Consider the following 18,730-nt stretch of genomic DNA (forward strand, 5'->3'; position numbering starts at 1 on the left):
CTCTGCGCCTCCTGGGTATTCGCATCACGAACTACATCGACGATTGGTTGATTTTAGCTCAGTCGCATTAGATGGCGGTTCAACATCGAGATGTTGTTCTCGCCCATATGAAAGAGTTGGGGTTACGGCTGAACGCCAAGAAGAGTGTGCTTTCTCCATTTTAGAGGACCACTTTTTTAGGCGTGGTTTGGGATTCAGTGTCGATGCAGGCGCGCCTGTCATCGCCACGCTTCGATTCCATCCTGGCAGCTGTGAGAAGTGTAAAGCTAGGCCAGCTACTCACTGTCAAACAGTTCCAGAGACTGTTGGGTCTCATGGCAGCAGCTTCCAACGGGATACCTTTTGGACTGCTGCACATGAGGCCCCTGCAGTGGTGGCTCAGGACCAGAGGGTTTTTCCCCGAGGGGCAACCCATTTCGCACAATCAAGGTCACGCGGTGATGCCTACGTGCCTTGGTTATGTGGAAGAAACCTTGGTTCCTGTCCCAGGGCCCAGTGCTGGGAGCTCCTTGTCGTCGCAAACTGCTAACGACGGATGCTTCCCTCACGGGTTGGGGAGCGATCCTGAGGGTCGCTCATCTCAAGGTCTGTGGGAAGACCATCATCGTTCCTGGCATTCTATAGCCTAGAGATGTTAGCTGTCTTCCGGGCTCTGAGGAGCTTTATCACAGGTCTCAGGGGACACCATGTATAGTACATACGGACAACACGTCGGTAGTCGCCTATTTCAAGGGGGTTTGCGCTGGCATGCCATATCCTCTTGTGGTCCCAGGGGAAGTTGCTGTCACTCAAGGCAGCCTACATCCCCGGGGTCCAGAATATAGGAGCAGACACTCTGTCGTGACAGGGGCCGAGGCCCGGGCAATGGTGGCTCCACCCCCGAGGTGGTGGAGCTGATATGGAAATTATAAGTGGATCTGTTTGCGTCTCGAGAGACGTCTCACTGTCCACTTTGGTTCTCCTTCACGCATCCAGCTCCTCTGGGACTGGATGCTATGGTACAGACGTGGCCGAGGCTACGTCTGTACGCCTTTCCCCCAGTTGCTCTGCTCCCGGGAGTTCTGGAAAGAGTTCGCAGGGACCGGGTTTGCCTGCTTTTTATAGCCCCGCGCTGGCCGGGCAGAGTATGGTTTCCCGATCTTGTGTCCCTCCTCGACGGGCATCCTCTGGAGCTACCCGTCAGGAGGGACCTTCTGTCCCAAGCAGGGGGCTCAATATTTCACCCCCGCCCAGAACTGTGGAACCTGTGGGCTTGGCCTCTGAGGGGGCCCAGCTCATAGAGTCAGGTCTCTCAACCGAGGTTGTTGAGACCATTCTACAGTCCAAGCTCCCTCCACGAGGAAACTTTATGCCCTGAAGTGGAGAGTATTCACTTCTTGGTGTAGTGACCGTCGGTTGGACCCAGTCCACTGCCCAATTGGTACAGTGCTGGAGTTCCTGCAGGAACGGTTCACTGCAGGTCTGACCCCGTCCACTTTAAAGGTCTATGTGGCGGCCATAGGTGCTTACCACAGTCCTTTGGGTGGAATGTCTGTGGGGAAAGACCCCTTGGTATCTCGTTTCCTTCGTGGCACTTGGAGGTCCTCCTCCCTTTCGAAATCGGACCAGGAGGCGAATAATTTGCTTTGCCCTGTTCGGGCGTTAGACGCGTATGTCCACAGAGCTGCCCTGTGGCGTAAAAGGGACTTTTGCTCCCCTAACAAGGGAGGTCCAGTGTCTAAGCAAAGGATGAGCAAGTGGGTGGTTGAGACTATATCACTGGCTTATGAGGCGGCTGGACAGCCTTCTCCTTTGGCTGTCCGGTCGCTCTCTACTAGGAGTATGGCGGCCTCTAAGGCCCTTATATCAGGAGTATCGTTACAGGACGTCTGTGATGCGGCAGGCTGGTCCTCACCGCACACCTTCGTCAGGTTCTACTCTCTGGATTTAGACTCTACTCTAGGGTCTCATGTTTTGTCTTCTTAGTGCTGCTCACATGATTACACACAGGACAGACATTTGTAGCTATGGAGGCGTTGGTATAGACGTTCCCATAGCGTCAGTTTTCGACGCAACGGGAGTTCCCTTGAAAGGGAACGCCTCGGTTACGACTGTAACCTCGGTTCCCTGAAGAGGGAACGAGCGTTGCGTCGCCCTGCCATATCTCCTTTATGCCTGTCAGCTCAACTTCAGACTTTTACGAAGCTTTCGTTTTCTGTTTCGGGCCGGCTTTTATAGCTTCCTGGTACGTGACGTCACCCGCCTCTGACGTTCCGCCACACCATTGGACTGATTTTACATGTGCTTCAAGACGTCATCACGCAAAGCGTTCCCATAGCGTCAGTTTTCGACGCAACGCTCGTTCCCTCTTCAGGGAACCGAGGTTACAGTCGTAACCGAGGCGTTTTCGTATACGCTCCCAGAGTTTTCGTTTGCTGTTCTGACACATTTCTCTCGTGGGGGCGGGGCTAGTAGCAGTGTGCTCTTATTGGCTACTGAGTTTTTGATTGACAGCTTCTTCACCTGGAAGTGAAGACGTCAGTGCTGTGTTTATGTGTGGATTTGAGCGTCTATAAGCGCAGCTTTCTATTTCATTTTAATGATATTAAGGTTTGTTTTTTAATTTTATCTGTATTTACCTGCTGCTACTACTTTGTCGACAGAAGCTTTTAGGAGCACAAGAGATCTATTCAGTCTATTCAGGTGTAATATTACATTAAAGTACTGTATATAATACTTAAAATATTGTATAGTGTCCAATGTTTTCGGAGAATATTTGTTTATTCCTGATGATTCGTTTGCTTGTTAGGCTCTGATTAGGTTGAGCTGTTACAATTTAAAGAGAATACTAGCAAACGTGTGTGATATATTCAGCCGTCAAGAAAGTTTCACTTCAGGTAATGTTAATCAAGGTTGGCAACCATGGCCATCACACTACTCATTGTTAGCATGATATACATTTACACCATCAAAATTAATTATCACTTAAATAAGAGGAATTTAAACAATATGAAAATCACAATCGTGGCCTGCTGTCAGATGATACAGACCTCAAAGGGCATTTCATTACATATGTCACACAAAGAATGTTCTTGTTGCCATTTTTTTTAACTGATAATTGCATTTAGTTATTTCATTTAATTAATACTACCTTCTAAGATTTAAAATTGTAAATATATTTTAACAATCATCAACCATTTCAATTGTGACTTATACAACCAGTTAAATTAATGTAATTGAAAATATGAATTCAATTAATGAATTCACAGATTACATTCTTTAAGTGAAGGTCTTGGATGCAATTATGTTGTGACAGGAAAGACCAGAATTCACAAAACATTAACTGCATAATATAGGCCTACATGTACAGTATTCTCATCATATACATTACTATACAAAATGAAAAATTACAATAAAATTTACATAAAATTTACAAATTAAATGTTGCAATGATTCTTTGAACAGTTCCTGTTGCAGTACAAGTAACAAAGCAGTGACTGGACACAAGCAGTACAAGGATAGTCCACCCAAAAAATTTGAATTCTCTCATCATTTACTCCTTCATGCCATCCCAGAAGTATATGACTTTCTTCTTCACATAAACATAGACAAAGATTTTTAAGGAAATAATCCATCTCTGTGAGTCCATAATACAAATGGATTGTTACCCATGTACGCAAGACAGTTGGTCGGAAGTGATTTTTAATAGTTAAAACAGTTTACATTATTAGTATTTCTTTTATCTAGCCTATATTGTTTGACTTCAGAAGGCATTGATTCATTCACTGAGGTCGCATGGATTACCGTCACGCTCACTGACACTGTGTGTGGTTTTTAAAGCGTCTTTAGGACTCACAGAGATGGATTACTTTCCTTATAATCTTAATTCGTGTTTATCTGTAGAAAGAAAGTAAAATGCATCTGGGACAGCATGAGGGTGAGTAAAATAAGTGAGAATTGTATTTTTGGGTGAACTATGCCCTTAACATTCATATGCTGTTGGTATGCTAATCCAAGATCAGCATAGACTAATAAGAATAAAGTGCAAGGTGTCTGAAGATCAAGATCCCAGTCATTCAAAGGTGATGTGTCTGAACAAAGTAAGATTATTGTCTGATAGGGACATCTCTGGTACTATCACTCCATCCTCTGTGTCAGCATCAGAATTTTGTTTATGGAAAAGTTGCTCCACTCCTGGAAAATGAGAGAGGAAATGAATTATAATCTAACAATACAAACTACTTTGAACCCCCACATACAGTAACAAGTTGCAGATTTACAATATTTTTTCCAAACAAATTATATAAATGTTTTAAGGGATTTTACAGTACTAGCTTAAATATTTACCTCGGGAGTCATGAAGAATTTATCATATGTAATACTGTTGTGTAACCAGTAGATGGCTGTATACCCCTATAAACATATATCCATGGCTGTGTATTCCCCAGTTGCTGGATGTTTTCAGTCATAATTTCTTGCATGTATTAAGGTTTTAATTTGGACATATATTTATTATTAAAGACTATTAAAGATTAAACATTTTTCTCAGAAATGTTCATTTGAAGTGCAATTTCTGGCATTATTATTAGTCAAATATGGACACAGAAAAAGCATTTACTCATACTAGCTACATATAATAGCTTTATCTATCAGTCATCTTTATCACACAAAAGTAATCAGAATAAATAATTTCAAAATAATTAAATAATTTTCAAGATACTTCAAAATAATTGAGTGTTTATTAATATGAACAGAGATGTGTTCTGTGGTCAAGTCGTTTCTCTCCTCTTTCAAAAACTCTGCATCGCAAATTAATCAGCAATTGAGAAATTCAGGTTTAAATAGCTTTATTGGCATGGTAAAAAAAAGGCTTTACATTGCCAAAGTTGAATCAGGCAGTGATTGACAGCGCTCTGGTCCAATGGCATAATTGACTGATACAGTACTTTTTGTACTGTAGGCTACAGTACATATACTGTACAGTACTCTAGCACAATGTTGTTTGGGGTGGCTGGGGAGAAATATGATATAATCGAAGACTGTAACCGAATGTAGATAAACAAGTCATGTAATGATTGGGGTAAGTTAAATCAAGACAACACAGCTGTATAATGTTATGGGCTCTCACCTGAAAAAAGCCAGTACTGTATTATAAATAGTATTAGTAGGCTATAGTATTGATTAAAAATAAATAAATCTGACTTACCACGAGAAGGCTATCCAGTAACCTTATAGCGACGATGGCTAATGATAATGATATCATTCGTCTGTACTATTCCTTCTATAAGAAATCATCTCAACAATATAGTGTAGCAGCAAAAAAATACAGATATAAACTTAATATCATTAAAATGAAATAGAAAGCTGCGCTAACAGACGCTCACATCCACACATAAATACAGCACTGACGTCTTCACTTCCAGGTGAAGAAGCTGTCAATCAAAAACTCAGTAGCCAATAAGAGCACACTGCTACTAGCCCCGCCCCCACGAGAGAAATGTGTCAGAACAGCAAACGAAAACTCTGGGAGCGTAAACGAAAACTTCAGAAGCGTAAATGAAATCTCTGGAAGCGCATTTGTAAGTTCAGATCAGCGAACGAAATATGAGAAATAGTTAGCAAAACATGCAGTGTATTAAAAATGAAGTCAAAAAATTTGCCTGCGATTTATTCTTTTTCAGTTTCAAAGATATTTTATTCAGTTTCAATTTATATTTTCATTAGTTTCTTGAAAAGTTACGTTCATTATTATTGGATCAAAATTAATTCCATACGATCGGCCCACTACTCGACCCGAAAGTCCCAGTACTCCCGATGGCCAGTACATGCCTGCTTGAACCACACAACAAAATCCCCAGTGTGAAATTAACGTTAATTAAATTAAGTCAAGTGATGATTGAGCATAAATGATGAACGCCTGCTGTTAACAAGTAGAATCACAAAGAGCAACAACAAGAACAGAAAGAAGCGAAGAGATGAGCATAAACACAACAACTACGCTGCGTCCGAAAGCTTAAAAATGCTGCCATCTTTAATCTTCTTTAAGCGTAAAGGAGCAACTGTGTCTAAAGTACTGAAAAAGAGAGAGTTAAAAGTTTCTGTCGCAATATCCAGTTCTTCTAAGCTATCTGGGATGCTGAGATGATGATAATACACACATCAGCACCGGATACTACCAATCTCTAGTCGCACATAGGGCTGGGCAAAAAAATAGATTTTTCGATTAATCGTTTTTTAAAATGTGGTCAATTCAAAATCGATTCTCAAAGGCCACAAATCGATTTTTTCCCATATTTATTTATCTATCACCCAAAAGCCAGTATTAGCTTTCCTACACTGTTCATAGGCTTGCAGCCTCCATGTTACAGCTAATGCTGTGAGATTGTATGTGTGTTTTATCTTAAACCTAAAATAACCTGATCCTGTTTGATCAAGGCATGCAAAAATCCTGTCTATTCATTGTATCCATTTGAAATATAGAGTTGGCTTCTGTTTTAATGTACCCAAGTGTACCTAAAATAAAACGAGTTTAATATACGGGTTTGTGGCTCTTAATTTCTTTATATGAATTAACCACTGGTAAACTTATGTTCACTGTTCTTTTTTATAAATATAGGATTTGTATTAAATCTACTGTATATTCATTGAGTCGAATCGGGAATCGAAATCGAATTTAGAATCGAAATCGAAAATCGAATCGAGAATCGAATCGAATTGAGAGCTTGCTAATCGAAATCGAATCGAAACATCTGAATCGATACCCAGCCCTAGTCGCACAGTTATTCACTGTTTGAAGTTGTGCTATCAACTGAACCTAGAAAGTGATAATTCACATATCAAATATTCTTCACAATCTCTTACTTCACTCACCACTTTGCTTTTGCACTTCTTTTCCCAATACCCTGTTTTCCTACATCTGTTGCATGAGGACTTCAATGCTGGACAGTCAGATTATATATATATTTTTTGCATTTCTTTTTCACATCTGCCGCATACTTTTTTCTGTTTCGTTGTCCATGGACCGTTGTTTAAACTTTAGCTCTGGAGCATGTTGCTTCCGACGTGTCTTTTGTGAGCTACCTCTCTTCTTGCACCATCATTTCAAGTGTGAGGTTTGGGGTAAGCTACTACTTGCGTGGATTCTTACCATGTTTCGGTCTCTAATGTGTTCCTCATGAGCAGACTCGAACTCGCAGTGCTCTGATTGTTCAAAAAGGAAGAGGATGAAAGATTTTGTCGCTGTTCTTTGTGTAAACTGCTTATTCCAGTTAGCCGATTCTGCTGGTCTCTCGAAGCAAAAGCTGTCCGGTGGGTTAAACTTCACCATCCTGATGAACCGTAATAAACCCTCGTTTATGTAGAAGAATCCAATGTTCAGCCATGATTTAGTTTTTCTGTACTTTTCCCAAATCTTTTAGTGAACTTGTGATGGCCCAAGCCACACAGGATGAACAACCAGCAAGGCAGGGTAACAGCCAGCAATGGTAATACCGCACACAAGCCATGTTTTAGTACACAGGTAAAGTTATTTTTGCAGTTAGCCACACCCCAAACAATACCAAACAAGTCATGATTTCAAAACACAGATCACATAGTTTATTTCAGGTATAATATACATGTATTCCAATACTTTCCAAACAACACATTCACGTGCTACACAGTTCGCTGTTTTTTGTTCTTGATTCAACGTGAAAAACCTATCATTGTAAAATTATACGGTGACATTATAATAATTTACATGTTTTTACCATGCTAAAAAAAAATTTGTGACTGCTGACGTTATGAGTTAACGTGTAAAGTTAATGCTATATGCTAGTTAACGTTTAGGTGGAAGTTCTAGAATTGACGTGACAGTTAAGTTTTACTGAAAATAAAAAACTTACCACTCAAAAGCGTCCATTTCCAATCTTAAAACAACTGGTTGTTCCTCAAAATTGGCATCTTCATCTGAAACAGGCTCAAAAATGTACGGTTGAACGCCTAATCTCTCCATTGTCACGCTGGACATCAGGGACCTGTTTGCTGTCACTCTGAGCTACTGTAATGAGCCCGCAGTGAAACAGCCAATCAGAGCAGAACTCCTCATTACTATTCATGATCCTTCCAAATAAGGTAAAAACAGACCATTTCATTCTAGGGCCAATTTCTAGAGTTGAAAATGGACCTGTAAAACCATATCTGGACATTTTAAATGCCCTTAAATAAGCCACATACCCTCTATGTAGATATCAGAGACACAATTAAAATATTATTTCAACACAATCTAGGGCATCTTTAAATGGAGTGCACACATTTTCACATTGTAGGGTTATGTAAATATTTTCTGTTCTATTATCATTGTTTCTTTGTTACCATGTTGGAGAGAGGTCTGTCCTGGGTGAAGAAAGGCATGGCCAAGAGTGGAGGACTGTGATATCCTGTGGCCTTCCAATCAAACCATACCATGTTCTGCCATGTTGGAGGGAGATTTTGGGTTTAGATTGTTTTACTTTGTTGTAGTTGTATTTGTCGTCCATTTTGTTTTCCCCTTATGTGTAAATTGGTTTGGCCAAGCCACTATATATGTTCCCTTGTGTCTCATTCAGTTTGATCAGTTCATATCCTGTTTTGTTGTATGCTGTTTTGAGCATAGTTAAATTTTGTTGATCTCTTTTATAGGCCTAGTTGTTAACATTTTGGTTTCTATTGTTTAGTATTTTTGGGGTAAATAAAAAAACCCTATTATTAGTAATGCGAAACTTGCATGTATTAATAACACAATTATCTTAATCTCTGTTATCTGCACTTTGGATACGATTGATGAATTGGGCCACCATCACATGAGCACATTGTATCTCATTGTATCAAAGATCCTTCCAACAAAACTTCAACATTAATCATTACTTAATTATCTCGTCAACTGCAGCACTGCTTCAGTGTTTTCTAATCTCTTCTAATAATTTGCTAATCAAGGTGATTAGGATTACTTTAAAATTTTCGATTGAGGTTTGATCTGAACACTGCAGGACAGCAGAATTTACGGCAAAAGTATGCTGTATATTCACCTTACTTGCGTTGTAAATTGTGGGCTATAATCTAAAGAATTACCTGTATTTCTATTCATCTAAACTAAAAGCTTAATATTATTTGTTAATCTATAAATTAATCCCTCCCTGTGAAGTGACCCATAATTTGAAGCAAGATAATTTGGAGGAGTGACTTTATTGCATCAGACAATAGTCACTTAATGCTCCCAACTTATTGGTCCAATTTCGTTTTGAGATTTATTACCCAAAACAAAACCTGCTCTGGAGCTTGTTAGCCACACGCACAAAGAGGTAACTAAATTCACATGAATACATTAAGTTTATTTTTGTTTTCTTCTTGTACTTAAAAAGCACTATACAAATAAACTTGACTTGACTTGACTTGACTTAATCACAAACACATGCATTCAGGGATGGAAATTAGCACCAGCCAAATGTGGGTGATTTTGTGTTGTGGCTGGTAAACTCGCTTCACCTACCAGCCACCATGGCGGGTAAATAAAAGTAGCATGCTGTTTCACCCGGACACTTTTAGAGGAGGCACACCTTCAAAAAAATGTGGCGTTACATCGCAGGTATTAAGAGGTCTGCAGAGAAAACATCTCAGGAGACAGTGGACAAAGAGGCGAAGGTAAAAAAACTTTTTTTTAAAGAACAATGGAGAAAAGCAGACAATGGGGAGTCCCACGATTGCCCAGCTAGCAGGGAACGTTCTCAGAACGTTGGCTAACATTCCCTACAAGTTTGGTTAATGTTTTAAAGAAAACATTTGAATGTAATGTTCAAAGAATGTTTTAAGGATGTTTTCTCATTCCAAATAATGTTTCTATAAGGTTAAATGTAAACTAAGATATAACATTTTAAATGTAATATTTTGAGGATGTTTTTAGAGAATGTTATCCTACACAGCAAAAACTCCAGTGTTAAATTAACTCTCCTGGGAGTTTATTTGACTCCACACTCAAAGGGTTAAAGTGTTAAAATATGAGTGTTAAAGGAACACCGAAGAGTGTTAAAATGAATGAGATAATTAAGTGATTAATTGTGTGATGATTGACCATTATTGAAGACACCTGATGTTAACAAGCAGAATCACCAAAAGAGAAAATCTAATTTTAAGTTACCATTATGGTGATTAGTGTTTGCTTTAGTTGGCCTCTTGACCCTTAATCTAATAACTTTAGATTTTGTCTGGCTGTTGTATCTGAGTTATAACTCTCAGATGAACAAAGATAAAAGGTGATCAGGTGGTGTTGGTTATGTTTTGACGTAATCATAATTTGACCTGAATCACTAAACTCATATACACTTAGTCATTTAGCAGATGCTTTTGTCCAAAGTGATTTAAATCAGAGGACTAATGTTTAGAGAGTGTTGATTTCAGAAGCCTAGTGGTTTTATAGCATACGATTTGTAGCATTTTCTATATAATCCAAAATATTTCTTAAAAGTTCTGTTCAAAAGATTTAATTTAGACACTCAGACATCAAGATTCAGTCTGTGAATCTCAACAATGGTGACAATAATAAAGCATGTTGCAGTGCATTCTGGGTGCCACCAATCAAAACTAATTCAATGCTCCCATCATGCATTGCGTTATGAATAAATTATGATCTGAATTGTCTTAGTAATTTCCTTTTCCTAATTAAATATTTCATTTGTCACCATTGTTGAGATTCATACACTCATTCTTGATGTCTGTTTGTGCCTAATTTTTTATTATTTTTTTAAAAAACAACTTTGGAATAAATAGAAAATTCTGGATCTTATGTTGTAGAATCACTTGGTGATGTAATCAACGATATACATTTAAGTCAGAGATTTATTGAGTTTTGTGATTCAGGTCAAATGATGATTATATCAAAACATAACCAACAACGCCTGATCATCTTTTCTCTTTGTTCATCTGGGAGTTATAACTCAGTTACAACAGTCAAACAAAATTGTAAGTTACAAATGTAAGGGTCAAGAGCCCAACTAAAACAAACACTGAGCACCATAATGGTGACTTAAAAATCGTGATTTTTCTCCTTCAGTGGTTCTGCTTGTTAACATCAGTTGTCTTCAATAATGGTCACTCATCGCTCAATTAATCACTTAATTATCTCATTAACTTTTATCGCTGGAGTTTTTGCTGTGTACGTTTTAGGAGAACATTCTGGGAACCAAAATAAAACTACCCGCTGAAAACATTATTAGAACTTCATGGTAATGTTCTCAGAACGTTTTTAGAACAAAACATTTCTAGCTGGGTGGTTAGTTTACGACTGAAAATGTCAGTATTTCCTTGAGACTTTACCCTATGGAATAAACGGCTTAAGTATTGTAGATCTTGTAGTATTAATTTTCACATGCAGTTACACATTGTCGGTTAAAAACAAGAAAGTGGCTGTTAAAAACGTTGAGTGGCTGGTAGATTTTGGAATCCACCAGCCACAGTGGCAGGTGAACAAAAAAAAAAAAATTTCCATCCCTGCATGCATACAGATTTAAAATTTGCACAAATTTAAATACCATAGAAAGTTAGATGGGCAGACACAAAGATAAACATTTGGAGGAGTTTATTGGATGGCACTGAAAGTACCATTGGATATCATATTTGTCTTTTTATACATGTTAAACAGGTTTTTAGAAATTAACTTTTAAGTAATTAGTAAACCATTTTATTCACTCCAAATCTATCTAAAATAAAAATGACAACATATTGATTTTTGGTTAAGATACACATTATATTATATTGTATATTCATTAGTTTGAAACCTTCACAACCCCCTCCATTGCCACTACATAGTGATAGCTGTATTAAAAAGCGGCCTAGCGTTAAACATATTTAAATAATCTTAAATCACAAGTTCACATAATCTTTGAGACGAGCCCGAAGTACCCTTGACTTCATTGACTTTAGTGTTCCTCCTAAAATTGTGTTATGAACTTAATTTAAACAATTAACTTTGGTACATAAAATACTAGCCTAAATCTAAAATAACATGAAATCTAACAAAAATAAGAGGATACTGAAAAAACAGAGCATTTAAGTAGAGATTGCTACACAGATACTGATGTGAGGAATATACTTGTATATAGGTAATCTGTGAACTGAGGTTTATATGATATCAGACTCACTGACGCGACGAACAGATACTCATTTCAAAGTTTTCTGTGAGTCAAAAAAACATAAGAAACGTATTTTACTTGTTCGATTTACATGTATTTATCCAAACTCTCAATAACTTCTTGTTTTGAGTATTTTCTCCATTCATCTGGAATCTCTCCTTCCCCCTCAAATGTTTTCTTGTGGTATTTTTCCAGATCTTTCTGGAATCTGCAAACAAACCACTTCCAGTAGGGCAGTTCAGAGAGATCAGGGGTGATGCTCCAGTTAGCATAATCTTCTCCTGCTCTTCTGTATTCTCTGCAGAGTACTTTATAATCTGAGGCATTGGGATGAAAATCTTCATTGGGATGAGTGCGGTTTGCTACTGCTGATGTGCAGATATGAGTAGACAAGTTAGATGTATTATGGTAACATATTCCATTCAGACCAATACTACGATGAAAAGCAACACTGTGTTCTCCATGATGGTTTTCTATGCTGTTGGTGCAGACTGTTTTACAGAACGGACACTGAACCCAACAGCACTGAGAGAAGTGTTCAATCAGAAGCTCATCTGGCCTGAACTTACTGTCCAACTTTACTGGAAATGTCTTTGTGTTGAATCTACTGATGATGTCAGAAATTATAGCAGGAAGCTTGTCTCTTATCACATCTTCTAGGAGTTTTAAATCATCAACATCATCATGTTTCACTCCACTGAGGTCTTTTTCAGAGAAGATCAGCACACCTGAGAGCTCCCGTGTGAATCTCTTCAACCACAAACCAACATCTCCTCTGTTCACTTGAACATGTTGAGTAGATTTATGTGCTGCCTTCATGATCTTTTGCTGAAGGAGTTTAATGTTCTTCTTCATCTTGAAATCAGTGACACTGAACTTATCAGTGATGTACTGACTGACTTCATCTCTGATGAAACTCTTGAAATGATCTCTGGGATAATTAATGTAGTTCATGTATTTGTCAAAATCCTCCTCTTCTGCCAGTGTCTTCAGGATGTGTTTTTCCAATTTTGATCTGTTACCATTTAGTGATTCACAGTTTGTTTTCATTTCACCTGCCAGATATCTGGCAGTCTTCTTGTAGACACTCTGCTCAATGGGCTCTTTAAGTTTCTGACAGATGATCTCTCCAAAAATGGGAGCTGGTGTTGCTATATGACAGTATTTCTGGAAAATACTATAGTACTCTTCTCTCTTCTTCTCAACATATATTGCAGGATCATTGGCTTCCTTAAACAGTCTGTGTTGGTCTGTGATCATCTTGTTTGCTCTCTTAAAGATGGAAAGAACCAAATCAATAAAGAATTCTTTCTTGAACTCATATTTCACTCCTTCCTGATGTTCTGTTACTCTATTCTTGATGTAACCTGTGATTTTTTGGATGCAGCTGATGTTGTAGCCCATCTTTGAAATGTTAAATAACTGAATCATCTTGTCTGTCTGCTGTTCAACATCTGTGATTAATGACTTGATTTCAGCTTCCTTCTTTGGAGACAGAGTTCGACTGTATCCAAATGTTTTTTGAACTTTTCGGTAAGCACCCTTTACCACCTCTGTAACTGTTTTTTTTGTGGACTTTTTTAAATGAATATATTCGCAATAACTCGACACAGTGAAAATCTTGGTGAACTCACTGTTCTCTTTAATGTGATCTACAGGGGCACTTTCATAGATGTCACTGAGGATATCTCTCACATCTCTCATTATGTCAATGTCTTTGATTGGAGAAGTGTCTGAGACAATCCTATTCACACTCTGTTCCCAAAACAATTCAAACTCCTTCTTCAGTGTTTCTTCATCATTTACTTTGTCTTTGAGTTTTAAGGGAAGTTCTTTGCTCTTTTCATAGAGAGTGTTTTCATGATTTGTTCTCTGAGCATCAATCTTTTTCTTCAGGTCTCGCTGCTGAAGAATCTCATTTAATTTCTTTTTTGTTTCTCTCACAGCGTTTTCCTGAACATCTTTGATTTTGATTTCAAATGATGTTTTCCACTGAATCCGTATTTCTGCATCTGTGTCTTTCTCAAAGAATTCTGACATTGATTTCTCCACTTCTTCACTTGTCTTTTTCAGTTCTGTTTGAAGAACAGTTTCCTCAACCTCATGAATTGCTTCATTTTCTATTTGGATGTGTAGTTTGTTCTCAGTTTCCATCATGGCACTGCGAAGACTCCAGGACCACTTGCTGTATTCAGTCTCCAGTTTCCTGTAGACTGAAATCTCCAGCGAATTTCTGAAGCTGAAGACAAATCGTTCCTTCAGTAAAGCCTCCCAGAGATCTTTAATACGATCTTTTAAGTCTATTTGCATTATTCCATGTGATTTTGAGGTATGAGACATAATAGTTTTCTTTAGTTCTTGAATATTCTCACAGTACTTTGGGTTTGGTGGTGCCATCGGTGGGCTGCCCTCCCAGAGCTGAGCAAAATACTTCACATCATTCTGAACATCAAAGTCAATAACATCACTGAAACATTCTGCATCATAGTCTTCCTCTTCAGCAGCAAGTTTTGTCATCTCATCCAGTGTCTGCAGCAGTCGTCTTCTTCCCTCCATGTTTTTCTCTCCAGCTGTGACGTCTGAGACGTTTTGATGCACAAACACACACCTGGGATTCAGTCTGACCTTCTTCATCCTCAGGAAGGCCTGAACAACAATCTGAAGAATGTCCTGCATCTCAGATGGGTTTTCTCCAAAGATATTGATCAAGGTTAAATTAGCAAGACCAACAACAAATGTTGCCAATTCATTGTCATGATGTCTTGTTGATCTTCCAGCCAGTTCTAGAGCACGAAGACCCTCAGTATCAACAACCAGAATATAGTCAAAGTTAATCTGTGTTTTCATCTCGTCTGACAATCTGACCATCTGCATGAAAGCTCCTCTGGTGCACCTGCCAGCACTGACGGCAAACTGGAGTCCAAACATGGCATTCAGCATGGTGGATTTCCCAGAGCTCTGAATCCCTAAAACTGACAGCACAAAGACTCTCTGGTCTCCCAGTTTCTGGATGAGTTTATCTAGAACAGCAGAGATCCAGATCACAGGAACATGAGCAGCATCTCCATCCATCAGCTCCAGTGGAAATCCAGAGATCATCATCTCTGCTGCAAGACTCGGGAGAGAAGAGAAGTCAAACTGCAGATCTTTCTTGTTCTTATTCACAGATGAACATGATTCGTAGATCTGACCGATCTCCCTCATGATGTGCTCCACACCAAAGGCTGCAGCTTGACGTTTCTCAGATATTCTTTCAAGTTCTGCTTGTTCAGCTGTCAGTTTTTCTGGTTCATCATAATTCTCTTTCATATTTAAGACCATTGACCATTTTTCATTACACTTATGATGTAGATCAGAAAGGTCAGCTGAGATATATTCATCCAGGCGTATTCCTAGCCATTTGATGAAATAGATCTTATCTCCAGTGTCTGTGTTCATTTCCTTAATGAAGAACTTCATAAACTCACTGATGTCAGATTCATGCTGCTGTTCACGGATATACTTCATCTCTGTTAGTTTTTTACTGATGTCCATTTCCGTCTCATTTGCTCGAGGTCGATGTAAGTCTTTGTTCTTCTGACTCCACTGATGCCACAGTTTCCCCTGATGAGGCAGAAATGATTCTTTGATTTCTGTCAGATCTTTCTTCTCCAGTAAACTCATCATCTGCTGTGCTGCTTCTCTGCCTCTCCTGCAGTCATCATCATCTTCCTCATCTACTCTTATGTCTGAGTGTTTAGACACATCTTCAAGTCTGAAAGTGGAAGATGATTCTGAGAGACAATCATTTATAATTCTTCTGAGTTCTTCAGATACATCTGACTGGTTTCTGTCTTTCAGACCAATCTTGAATTTCCCTTTCTTCATCTTCTTTAAAGTATATTCATCCTCTGTAAAAAGACAAATGAGTGGCTTTGAGTCCTTGTAGAGTTGGTCAAGTTTGATCATGCTTTTGTCATTCTTGTCCACTTGTGATAGTTGAACAACATTGACTGAGGACATTTCAGAGAGGATCTGCAGCTGTTTCTCATGGTCTCCTGCATCACCGTGTAGATTACAGAACGCAACACAGTCAGTGAATTTATCATCATCTGATCCAGAGGGGCAGAACCAGGCGATCTCCACCACTCCATCCATCAGGACTCTGGTTCTACTGCTGCCTGGGCAGTTCCTGTGGAAGAATGTGTTGTGTTTCTCATTGATCAGACTGTTCATCAGCTGAGACTTGGATGAAGACACAGAGCCAAACCTGAAGAACAACACCATTGGAGTTTGTGCCTTGTAGATCGGATGGGTTTGACTGATTGTCTCATTGTTGGTGTTTCTCATCTTCCAGCTCTTGTTGATTTGTCTGAATGTCCAGAGAGGAAACTCAATCTGTTGTGTGTCCGGATCAGGAACAAGCAGAGGCAGCGCGTACTGACACTGGGACAGTTTAGTGACCATCAGTTGCTTAAGGAAACCATCAGCACAATGAAACGCAGTCATCTGAACATCCATCGGGTGAATTCGCTCAGATTTACATATTTCTTCATTAGACACTGACCATACATTTGAAAAAAAATCCTCAGAATCTTGTCTTAATGAATCATAGCTGCCTTGTTCATTGTTACTTTCCTCATTGGTCTCATTAGTTTTAATGTATCTCGCTCTGTAGTTCATCATCAGTAGTTTTTGTATGAAAGTCTGAATCAGCTCCTCTTCAGCACAAGACTCATGGGACTGTAAGGAATGTGCAGATGTTAACCGAAGAATATCTGTAGCTCTCAGTTTATTGTAATGTCTGCCTTCAAGATGAAGTCTGTGAAATGGATTCATTTTTTTTAGCCAACACTTCCTGTTGTAGGTGTTGATCTGTAGTGACTTCTGATGTTGCACAGTGCTTGTTTTCTGCCTGCTGAAGAAACAAACATTTCATTTACTTTAATTTGTTTTTGTCTTTATTAAATATCACTCTAGTCTTAACTTTACATTTGACAGTAGATAGCATTTTGTGGATTTCACTTTTAACCTGTTAACTCTTATCAGTCTCACTTTTTAGCATCCCAGATAACGGAGAACTTTCTAACATTCTGCGAAGTTTCTTTCAAATTATGAGCAAATGTTCTTCCAGTAACATTAATAGAACATTCATTCAAAAGTTATCTGGTCGTTAAAGCTGCAGTAGGGAGTTTTTAGAAAACGTTGACTTAGCCTGAAAATTTGAACAAGCACAGCTTACAGGTCACTCCCCCTTGCTCTCTGCTGCGCTACAGCCGTCCCTCCACAGCTCCTCCCCCACAACGCAGCCTGCCGTGAACGCGCAGGCTAGTAAACATGCAGGGCCACTGATGATGGCGGATAAACAGTTATCGCACATTCACTGGTAGGGACGAAACATCAACAATATGCTTTACATTGATTATGGCCTGCCCGTACTTTGACTACAAACTTGGTCCTCAAATCATTACGTATTTTGCAATACATGTAATGTAACTTCATAACGTTGCACTCTTTCTATAAGTTATAAATAGCTAGCAAGATAATATAACGGTAACATTACAGTATCTAAGTAATTATTCTAGCGATGTGTAATGCTAAATAAGGTTTGCTAATACATTATTTCAGCAACATGACAAGCCAGTGAATTGGTTTCAATTGTTGCTTTGCACAGTGCGTGACATTTTATCTGTATGTTATGTGGCTAGAGTTTTGACACTGAGTCAATGGGCTCCGACGGGCTTGTTTATCGTCCTCTGTCTTTTTCTGTTTACCTGTCTTTGTTGTATGAGCAGGTGCCACTCAAGAAATTGGCAGATTTGGTTGTTTGTCCGCCATTAGCACAGCTGCGGCACACCGGCTATCTTGATTTTGAACGACGGTACGCGCTGTGCGAGAGAGAGGTGTGATCAGCGCGTACACGAGTTTGATTGACACTGCTAAGACACTCCTCCTGGCTCTGATTGGTTGTTTCTGACCGGGAGCGGTGTATTTCTGCAAATGGCAATAGGACCACTGGGAGGAGCCAGAGGAGCTTGGTTTTTTCACAGATTACCTGTCTCATAGTCTACTGTCAGGACATAATGGCAGTTTTAACAAATATGTAAAAAATAAATTTTTAAAAAAGTTACCTACTGCAGCTTTAATAATGTTCTCAAAAAGTTAACTCAAAAATATTTATAAATTGTTTGTAGAAGTTTTCTTTTTTTTTATGACCTTATAATGTTGGTAGAACATAACTTCAAATGAATACGATTTTTTTTGCCATTTTAAAATAATATCCTTGGAACATGGGTCAGTTTTGATTTACGATTTAAATATATATTTTTCCCCTACTTAAAATCAATCTGCAGATGACAAAGAAAATGTTCAAAACTAGTTTTAACTTAATTTTGTTTTGATTTTCCCTTCTGGGTTTTGCATATGAAACTCAACATGCTTCATACTGCAGTGCATGATGGGTACCAGCATACAAAACTCATTTACGGCTCCCAGCATGCTTTGTGGCACAAATTAATTATGCAGCTGAACTATTTACATTTGAATTTTTTTATATTGTCACCATTGCTGAGGTATGATGTCTAAATATCTATATTTATATATAAAAGATGTAGTTGCATTTTTTTTTTAAG

At 38.7% G+C, this 18,730-nt stretch overlaps 1 protein-coding gene across 2 annotated transcripts in view; it reads right to left on the bottom strand.

The window, feature by feature from the left end:
- Positions 1-6,193: 6,193 nt before the first annotated feature.
- LOC309477267 (interferon-induced very large GTPase 1-like) overlaps positions 6,194-18,730 on the bottom strand; it is a 48,849-nt gene continuing 36,312 nt past the window's right edge. Inside the window, exons 2-3 of one of the 2 annotated variants that reach the window (XR_014198595.1) lie at positions 9,388-17,016; positions 6,194-9,338 (exon numbers count right to left, since the gene is read on the bottom strand). Coding sequence is in view for 1 of the 2 variants with exons in the window: in XM_082140460.1 (XP_081996586.1) it covers positions 12,207-17,016 (4,810 nt within the window). In the remaining variant the exon portion in view is untranslated. Of the gene's footprint in view, positions 17,017-18,730 lie in introns of both variants that reach the window. The other variant, XM_082140460.1, reaches the window with a different exon arrangement.

This window comes from Leuciscus leuciscus, assembly GCF_965113295.1.
Source record: "Leuciscus leuciscus genome assembly, chromosome: 1".
Taxonomy (NCBI): domain Eukaryota; kingdom Metazoa; phylum Chordata; class Actinopteri; order Cypriniformes; family Leuciscidae; genus Leuciscus; species Leuciscus leuciscus.